Source organism: Erinaceus europaeus, chromosome 17 (assembly GCF_950295315.1).
Source record: "Erinaceus europaeus chromosome 17, mEriEur2.1, whole genome shotgun sequence".
In the NCBI taxonomy this organism is placed as follows: domain Eukaryota; kingdom Metazoa; phylum Chordata; class Mammalia; order Eulipotyphla; family Erinaceidae; genus Erinaceus; species Erinaceus europaeus.
The window spans coordinates 64,369,121-64,378,628 of NC_080178.1; the positions used below are offsets into that span (position 1 = coordinate 64,369,121).

A 9,508-nucleotide genomic window follows, 5' to 3' on the forward strand; every position below is an offset into this window, starting at 1 on the left:
CCCCTCCTCTCTCCATTTCTCTCTGTCCTATCCAACAACAATGACATCAATAATAACCACAACAATAAAACAACAAGGGCAACAAAAGGGAATAAATAAGTAAATATTAAAAAATAAAAAATTAAAACTTGCAAAAAGAAACGGTAACCAAATTGACTCTCAGACTCTGACAACTAGGATGGCTATCACACATGAGGGGCGGAGGAGCAGGAAGACCCCACTTGGCGTGGTGGCATAGAAACTTAGGTGGTAGGTGTGGTGAGTCATACACAAATAAACAGGTGTGAAACTATCATCCAGAGGATGTATAAAATCAAGAATTTCTTGAGGAAAAAGCACAACCTATAGAAATATCTAGCCAGAGAAAAGTCAAGGCATGACTATAAATGATTTAATTCTTTTAAAAAATATATTTATTGTATTTATTGAATAGACAGCCAGAAATTGAGAGGGAAGGGAGAGAGAGAGAGAGAGACACCTGCAGCCCTGCTTCAGCACTCACAGAGCTTTCCCCCTGCAGGTGGGGACCAGGGGCTTGAACCTGCAGGGGCTTAAACATGTGCGTTCAACCAGGTGTGCCACCACCCAGCCCCTAAATGGTGTATTTCTTTAGCTTATCATTCTCATTACAATTCAGTCACATCTTTAAGACTGTCACTGTGGCTGACAGTGGCATACCCTGTAGATTGGACACAGTGCCAAGCACAAGGACCTGGGATCAAGGCGCTGGTCCCTGGAGAAGTTTCATGAGCATTACTTCCCTCTCTTGCCCATCTTTATCTCTGTGTCTATCATTAGAAAACAAGAAAAAATAAAATGAAATGGGTGGCATTTGAAAAAGGGTGTTGGCATCACTGTGCAGGCACCAAGCCCCATAGAAAAGTCTAGTGACAAAGAAAACTCCATTTCCTAGTCAAGGCAGAGCATGGAGAAGAGAGGGCTTGTGAGGAGCCAGCTGCAGAGTACACGCTTTCCTAGTCAGGCACAATCAATCCCCGAAAAGGCTTGAAGGTTGTAAAGACAAGTCACACATAGGTGCCTGTGTCCCAATCATCTCAGTACAACGGATATGGGTGAGCCACCAGATCCTGCCCTTTGCATCCCGAGTCAGCCCTGGAGGTGCAGACAGGCCCCTGCAGTGGGGCTCCAGCTCAGCAGGGAGGAGCAGCAGGACCAGGAGGCCAGGCAGCAGCAGCAGGAGGAGGGAGCTTTCCTTCATTCCTGCAGAGGGGAGGAGAGAGATGGGAGAGGTTTCTCTTTGGGGTTTCTCAAAATGGGGGTCTCTGGGGAACCAGGTGGTGGTGCGTTCAGTAAAGTGCCCACATTACCATGGATAAGGATACAGGTTCAGTCCCTGCTCCCCACCTGAGGGGGGCAGGGGAGCTTCACAGTCAGTGAAACAGGGTTGCAGGTGTCTCTTATCTCTCTCCTTCTCTACCTCCCCTCCCCTCTCAAGATCTCTGTCTCCATCCAAAAGAAAGAAAGAAAAAAGGGGGGACAGGCGGCAGTGCAGCAGGTTAAGCGCACGTGGCACAAAGCGCAAGGACCAGTGTCCGTGTAAGGATCCCGGTTCCTGTCCCCAGCTCCCCACCTGCAGGGGGGTCACTTCACAGGCGGTGAAGCAGGTCAGCAGGTGTCTATCTTTCTCTTGTCCTCTCTGTCTTCCCCTCTTCTCTCCATTTCGTTCTGTCCTATCTAACAATGACAGCAATAGCAACAATAATAGTAGCAACAACAATGATAAACAACAAGGGCAACAATAAGGGGGAAATGGCCTCCGGAAGCAGTGGATTCATGGTGCAGGCACTGAGCACCAGCAAACCTTTTGAAGGTCACTCTAGGGTCAGCACCCCCCCCCCGGAAAAAAAAAAAAAGGTAGGGCTTCTCCTCCACGATGGACCGACCATTTCCAACCCTCTCTCAGCTGCCTTTGTCCTCTGGTTTCACCACTTCAGTCCCGCATCAGGCCAGGCAGCAGCCCCAGGAGACATCTACCATGTGGCCACTGACACAAAGCCTTCAGGTAAACCTTTCCTCTTAACACCAACACTATTACCCACTTTGCAGCGTAGCCAGCCGCTCCTGTGGAAAAGCTTTCTGGCCTCCCTAGAGTTCACTCACAAGCGTCTTCTGTTCTTTGTATTTCTGGGACCTCAGCCCATCCAGCTGTCACTGTGCTCTCTCAGCACACCTGGAAGAGAATACCACTCCCACAACCTCCCTCCTTCAGACCCTCACGTCCTGGCAGACGCTGCAGTAGCCACACTATTCGACCTGGAACCAGGTCTCCCAGCTCCCCTGACTGATCCTGTCTCCCCCGACACCGAGGTAGCTTCCCTGATGCATGTTTCTTGGTGCCCAGTGGGGCTTCCAGACCTTTCTCACAGCAGGCACCATGGGAGAGTGGCTGGACCACTGCTCAAGCTGTCCTCTCTTCCAGGGTCTCAGTCCTGTCTTTCTAGGGAGTTAATACTTAGCAGCAGATTGTTGAAGGTCATGCTGTTCCCTGCCTGAATGGCTTCTGGGGGTACAGCACCCCCTTTTCTATTGGGTAGTTGGAAAAGTCATAACACATTTTGTGATTTTTCTGATAACCCAGTATTTTGTGTTGGTCCTACCTGCCCCCCCACACACACCATCCTGGAGCTCAGACCCAGACTCACCTGCCGTATTGGAATTCTCTGGTGTGCTTGACTTGATATAGAAGCAGTTGACGTTACTCTGAGATTTTTGGGGGCTTTGAAGTAAAATGTTATTGTTGCTTTGTTTTGTGACTTTCTGATACACCTCATAACCTGGAATTAACACTTCCTTTTCATGTGGAAAGAAAGAGAATTTTTCAATGGCAACACCCAAGCAGGTCTGGATGGTAAACACTGTCCCATATCCACCAGAAAAACCAAGAGCTACATCTTTAGAGAAAGATGATGACGTAAATTGCCCAAACCGTACAGGTCTACTCCCAGTGTCATGAAACTTGGTTTTACAACCTCTGTAAACTGTGTAACACTGCCCTGTGCCAAGAAGCTGAAGAGCTCTCATCAGATAGTAATGGAAAGCTTTAAACTGAAAGCCGTGTGTATTTTGATGGAAGTTTCTTACAGCTTTGTTAAATTCAACTGCAATAGACCCTGTATAGGCCACGAGAGCTGTTCCATGGAAATCATTAAATTGTTCTGAATATTTGATTTTGTTCTTTTTTCCCTCCCGTTCTTTCTTGGCAGCTTCCCATTCCGTTTTAACATCTCTGGGCTATTTTCTAATTCTTCTTTTAACAGCTGGGGTGCCATTTTCTCTATGTCTTCAGCACAACCCTCATACTGATCATCAAATGCGTCTTCAGCCATCCCCAACTGACATGAGTTGGTTGTCCAGTCCAGGCCAGTCACCTGTAAAGAAGGAGTGGTGTCTCCTGACCCATTTGCTGAGGGACCAGAATGCACTAGATGATGCCCAGAGCCCACAGCCTGGCCTTCTGGCTCAGCATGGTATCTGACATGTCCCAGTTAGAGGACTCACTAATGGTACATTCTGGTCTTCTTACACTATGAGTAGTGTATAAAGAAAATTAGATTCCATGACTCTGTCTTCATGATATTATTTTTTAATTATTTATTTACTAATGGGAGAGAGAGAGAGAGAGAGAACCAGAGCATCACTCCAGGTATATACAATGCCAGGAATTGAACTCTGAAACTCATGCTCATAGGTCAGAGGCTCTTGTACTGCACCACATCCTAGTCCATTCACAGTATTTAAAAATGTTTTTCAGGGCTAAGACGATAGCATAGTGACTCTGCAAATAGCTTTCATGCTTGGGGCTCTGAGCTCTCAGGTTCAATCCCCAATACCACCAGAAGCCAGAACTGAGCAGTGCTCTGGCAAAAGAGAGAGAGAGAGAGAGAGAGAGAAAGAGAGGGGGGGAGAGAGAGGAGAAGGGGGAAGGGAAGGGGAAGAAGAAGAGGAAGAAGAAGAAGGAGGAGGAGGAGGAGGAGCAGGAGGAGAAGGAGGAGGAGGAGGAGGTGGAGGAGGAGGAGGAGGAGGAGGAGGAGAAGGAGAAGGAGGAGAAGAAGAAGAAGAAGAAGAAGAAGAAGAAGAAGAAGAAGAAGAAGAAGAAGAAGAAGAAGAAGAAGAAGAAGAAGAAGAAGAAGAAGAAAAAGGGATTAAAATATCTTCTCAGGGTGCCAGATGGTGGTGCATCCACACACAGTACTAAGTGCAAGGACCCATGAAAGGATCTGGGTTCGAGCCCCCAGCTCCCCACCTGCAGGGGGGATACTTCATAAGCGGTGAAGCAGGTTTGCAGGTGTCTATCTTTCTCTCTCCCTCTCTATCTCCCTCTCCTCTTTCAATTTCTCTCTGTCCTATCCAATAAAATGGGAAAAACGGCCGCCTGGCGCAGTGGTACAGGCACCAAGCCCTAGCAATAACCCTGGAGGCAAGAAATATATATATATCATTTCAGATTCACCTTCTCTAACTGACTTTAGTGACCAACTTAGCTGTGGACACCTGACTTTTTCAAAGATGGGAGGGGAAAACAAGACTAGCAGTGTATGGGGTTGGGGGGTGGGGGGTGTATATTACCTGCTGTGTTAGCCACTGAGTTAGGATCAAAAGGTGAACACCTATGGCTGGGAGAGATGCCATCTCCAAGTTTGAAAGTAGCTGCAAGGAAACATAAAATAATAAAAAAGAGCTGTGGCATGGGCAGCGTTGTGAGTCTGGTGAAGCATAGCTCTGTGCAGAAGGCAGGCTCCTGTCTGCATACTTCTGAGCAGCTAGCCAGGCTTTCTTGTTACTGATTCTGTTTGGGTTCCCCAGGCAGATTTGAGGTAAATCTGACCACTGGGGCCTGTAAGGAGCTGCTGTGGGAAGCAGCTGACCTGGTAGCAGGCAGAACTGCGTGTCAGGACCGCCAGCGAGAGAAACGGCCACATCTTCACAGACCCTCCAGAGTCCCTAGCATTGTGCTCCCCCTTAGAGAAACAGCGTCTTTTCACAAATGATTTTAAAAAAGTATTTATTACGGGGAGTCGGGCGGTAGCATAGCAGGTTAAGCGCATATGGCGCAAAGCTCAGGAACTGGCATAAGGATCCCGGTTTGAGCCCCAGGCCCCCCACCTGCAGGTGAAGCAAGTCTGCAGGTGTCTATCTTTCTCTCCCCCTCTCTGTCTTCCCGTCTTCTCCATTTATGTCTGTCCTATCCAACAACAATGATAGGCAGTAACAATAATAATAACTACAACAACGGCACAAAAGGGAAAAAATAGGCTCCAGGAGCAGTGAATTCATAGCACAGACACAGAACCCCAGCAATAACCATAGAGGCAATATATATATATATATATGATTTAGTTTATTTTAATGAGAAAGAGTAGATACAGAGGGACAGATACTGAGAGAGAGAAAGACACCAGAACACTGCTCAGGGCAAAAGGGAAAATTTCTTTTTTTTTCAAAACCATATACAAAAGCTTTATTTATATTAGCTCTCCATTTGGGGCAGATTCCAGGGAGGCTGAAGAGCCACTGAGTCTGTGGGGACAAACTCAGATAGCAATCTCCACATCAAGGGTGCTGAAGGACCCCCACTGCTTCCTGGAACCCTTGGACAGGATGGCGGCATACACGAGGGATTGGGAAAATTAACATCAACAACAATAATGATAATAATAAGTGCTTCTTGGTCACCTCATCAAGGGACTCTCCCACCCCGCCACCTCTAAGGACAGAGCTCTGAGTGTGGGTCCCTGAGTTCCTGTAGACCTGCAGAGTGGGTCCCGGTCCTCCTCTGACTGTGGGGCTTGAGAAGGTGGTGCTTGGCCTCTTTTATTCTGGGGAAAGATATTCTTTCCGTTTCACATTAGTTTTGAAAAGGGAGGATAGCTTATGAACTACTTAATGTGTGTTTTACTTTCCCCCCAGTAACTGTGTGTATAGTTTAGTTTGTAACAGAGCTTAGCGTCTCCAGTAAGAAGCCTGACAGAGGCTGGGCAAAAGAGAGCTGCTTCAGGTCCATCTCCAGAGACAAGGAGGCCTCCACAGACTCCAGGAGAACATTCTTACACAGAATTCACTTTGACACTTGAACTCCCCACCCTCCACTCCCACCTTCATCTTTTTTTTTTAAAGATTTTATTTATTTATTAATGAGAAAGATAAGAGGAGAGAAAAAGAACCAGGTATTACTCTGGCACATGTGCTGCCGGGGATCAAACTCAGGACCTCATGCTTAAGAATCCAAAGCTTTATCACTGTGCCACCTCCTGGACCACCCACCTTCATCTTCAAGTCTCCTACAAAACAATCCTAACACCAATATCTCCCCCTGTGTAGGGGCCTTCCTACTCTCCTCATATTCCAAGACATTTCTCCCACCCCACCACCTCTGAGGACAGAGCTCTGAGTGTGGGTACCTGAGTTCCTGTAGACCTGCAGAGTGGGTCCTGGTCCTCCTCTGACTGTGGGGCCTGAGAAGGTGGTGCTTGGCCCCTTTTATTCTGGGGAAAGATATTCTTTCAGTTTCACATTAGATTTGAAAGGGGAGGATAGCTTATGAACTACTTAATGTGTGTTTTATTTCCTTATCCTAAGTGCCAGTCCTTTGTTACCTCCCTGGGAGGGTGTGTGTGTGTGTATGTGTGTGTGTGCATGTGTACATGTGTATGTGTGTGTACTGTGTACAGCCTTTGACCTTGCATTTGAGTTTATAGATTTCCTGATTCCTTAGAGAGCCTTGGTCAAGGGGAGGTGAATGTTTTCAAGATTCACTTCTGGGCTGGCAAGATAGCCCATGTGGCTAGTGTGTTCACTTATTTTGTCATGTTCATGACCCAGGTTTGAGTCCAGGCCCCAATGCACTGAAGCAAGCTTTAGTGCTGTGGTGTTTTTCTATCTATTTCTGTCTTTGTATCTGGAAAATGTCTTCCTGGAGCAGTGAAGCCCCTGTTAGGACTAAATAAATAAATAAATAAATAAATAAATAAATAAATAAATGGCTCACTTTTGCCCTTGGTCTGTGCTTAGCATGACTACAATACCTGGCTATAGTCTGCAAGAAAGCTGTCTAAAGTATAGCAAAATGATAGATTTTATATACAACCTCCTGTGGAAACTCCCCAGCTTCTCTTGTTTCTAGATCTTTATAATCAATTAGTCAGTCTCCTGGTAACTGGACTTGGCCACTAGGTAACTTTTTAGATGACATAAACGTCACAGCAGAACAGACCACTAGAAATTTAACAACTACAGAACTCTGAAAGCTTCTTAGAAAAGGAAGCACCAGGAGCTGGGTGGTAGCGCAGCAGGTTAAGCGCACGTTGTGCGAAGCTCAAGGACCGGCATAAGAATTCCAGTTTGAGCCCCCGGCTCCCCACCTAAAGAGGGGTCACTTCACAGGCGGTGAAGCAGGTCTGCATGTGTCTATCTTTCTCCTCCCCCCCCTTCCCCTCCTCTCTCAATTTCTCTCTGTCCTATCCAGCAACAACAGCAAAAACAACAAGAACAACAAAAGGGAAAAAATGGCCTCCAGGAGCAGTGGATTTGTAGTGCAGGCACTTCTTCTTCTAGCATTTGCCCTTCTTCCGTAGCCAGTCGACAGGTCAGGTTGAAAGCTGTCAGGAGCTGCTTGTTGCTGGCTTTGAAAGTGACTGGGATCCATGTGGATTCAGTCGGCTAGGAGGGATCGTCAGTTTCCCCAATGAATGGGTACTCACGGGATGCACCACGAGAAGGTCGATCCAGTGCATCCTGTGTGCAGGCACTGAGGCCCAGCAATAACCCTGGAGGTAAAAAAAAAAAAAAAAAAAAAAAAGGTAGCGCCACCAAAACAATACTTAAAGAGATTTTGTGGTGTCTGGTTTTTATTACTGAACTTCCACAGAAATAGAACTTGGAACACAACTATTGTATGGCCCTGGATATTTGTTTGTTTGTTTTTAATTTCTTTATTGGGGAATTAGTGTTTTACATTCAACAGTAAATACAATAGTTTGTGCATGCATAACATTCCCCAGTTTCCTATTTAACATTACAACCCCCACTATGTCATTTATCATCCTTCATGGACCTGTATTCTCCCCACCCACCCACCCCAGAGTCTTTTACTTTGGTGCAATACGCCAATTTCAGGTTCTAATTGTGTTTTCTTTTCTGATCTTGTTTTTCAGCTTCTGCCTGAGAGTGAGATCATCCCATATTCATCCTTCTGTTTCTCACTTATTTCACTCAACATGAATTTTTCAAGGTCCATCCAAGATCGGCTGAAAACGGTGAAGTCATCATTTTTTACAGCTGAGTAGTATTCCATTGTGTATCTAGACCACAACTTGCTCAGCCACTCATCTGTTGTTGGACACCTGGGTTGCTTCCAGGTTTTGGCTATTACAAATTGTGCTGCCAAGAACATATGTGTACACATATCTTTTTGGATGGGTGTGTTGGGTTTCTTAGGATATATCCCCAGGAGAGGAATTGCAGGGTCATAGGGTAGGTCCATTTCTAGCCTTCTGAGAGTTCTCCAGAGGTCCTGGATATTTGAATATTTGAAAATGGTCCAGTGCCATTTTCATAGTTTTTACAAACAAGAAAAATAACTTTTCTGTTACTCCTGATCTATATAATGTTCTCGTGCTGCACATTTCAGTGCCCAGAGCTGTATGATTCTTGCTAAGCAGCACCAAGATGTTACAACACTATTCTTAAAAAATATTTATTTATTTATTTATTCCCTTTTGTTGTCCTTGTTGTTTTATTGTTGTAGTTATTATTGTTGTTGTTGTTATTGATGTCGTCATTGTTGGATAGGACAGAGAGAAATGGAGAGAGGAGGGGAAGACAGAGAGGGGGAGAGAATGACAGACACCTGCAGACCTGCTTCACCACCTGTGAAGCGACTCCCCTGCAGGCGGGGAGCCAGGGGCTCTAACCAGGATCCTTTTGCCGGTCCTTGAGCTTTGTGCCATGTGCACTTTACCCGCTGTGCTACTGCCCGACTCCCTACAACACTGTTCTATACTGCCATAGAGGTATTTTGAACAAAAGCATACTATTTAGTAGTCTAATCAATTGAGATGGAATTAAAGGCCCCTAAGCTTCCTGGTTGTGTAAAGGAGGGACAAAAATAGAAGTCCAAACGTCAGCAGGGAAGTAGATCTTCACTAAGAGGTATCATTGCAGGGGTGGGGTAACTTTTTTCTGCCATAGGTCATTTGGCTTTTTTTTTTCTTCTTCTCCCTAAAAGGAGGGGGGGAGAAGGAAGAAGAAGAAGAAGGAGGAGGAGGAGGAGGAGGAGGAGGAGGAGGAGGAGGAGAAGAGGAGGAGGAGGAGGGAGAAGAAGTAGGAGAAAAGGAAGAAAGAAAGAAATTAAGAAAGAAAGAGAGAGAAAGAAAGAAATTAAGAAGGAAAGAGAGAGAGAAAGAAAGAAAGAAAGAAAGGGAAAGGGGAGTGGGGAGGGAGAAGAGAGAGGGAGAAAGAGAGAAAGAAAAAAAGAACTTTTCTTCTTCTT

At 45.9% G+C, this 9,508-nt stretch overlaps 1 protein-coding gene across 1 annotated transcript; it reads right to left on the bottom strand.

Moving 5' to 3' along the window:
* Positions 1–988: 988 nt before the first annotated feature.
* On the bottom strand, positions 989–3,347 carry LOC103117472 (T-cell ecto-ADP-ribosyltransferase 1-like). The gene is given in 3 exon segments (XM_007527531.1): positions 989–1,230; positions 2,700–3,240; positions 3,243–3,347. Coding segments are annotated over 3 exon segments (888 nt in total).
* Positions 3,348–9,508: the final 6,161 nt, after the last annotated feature.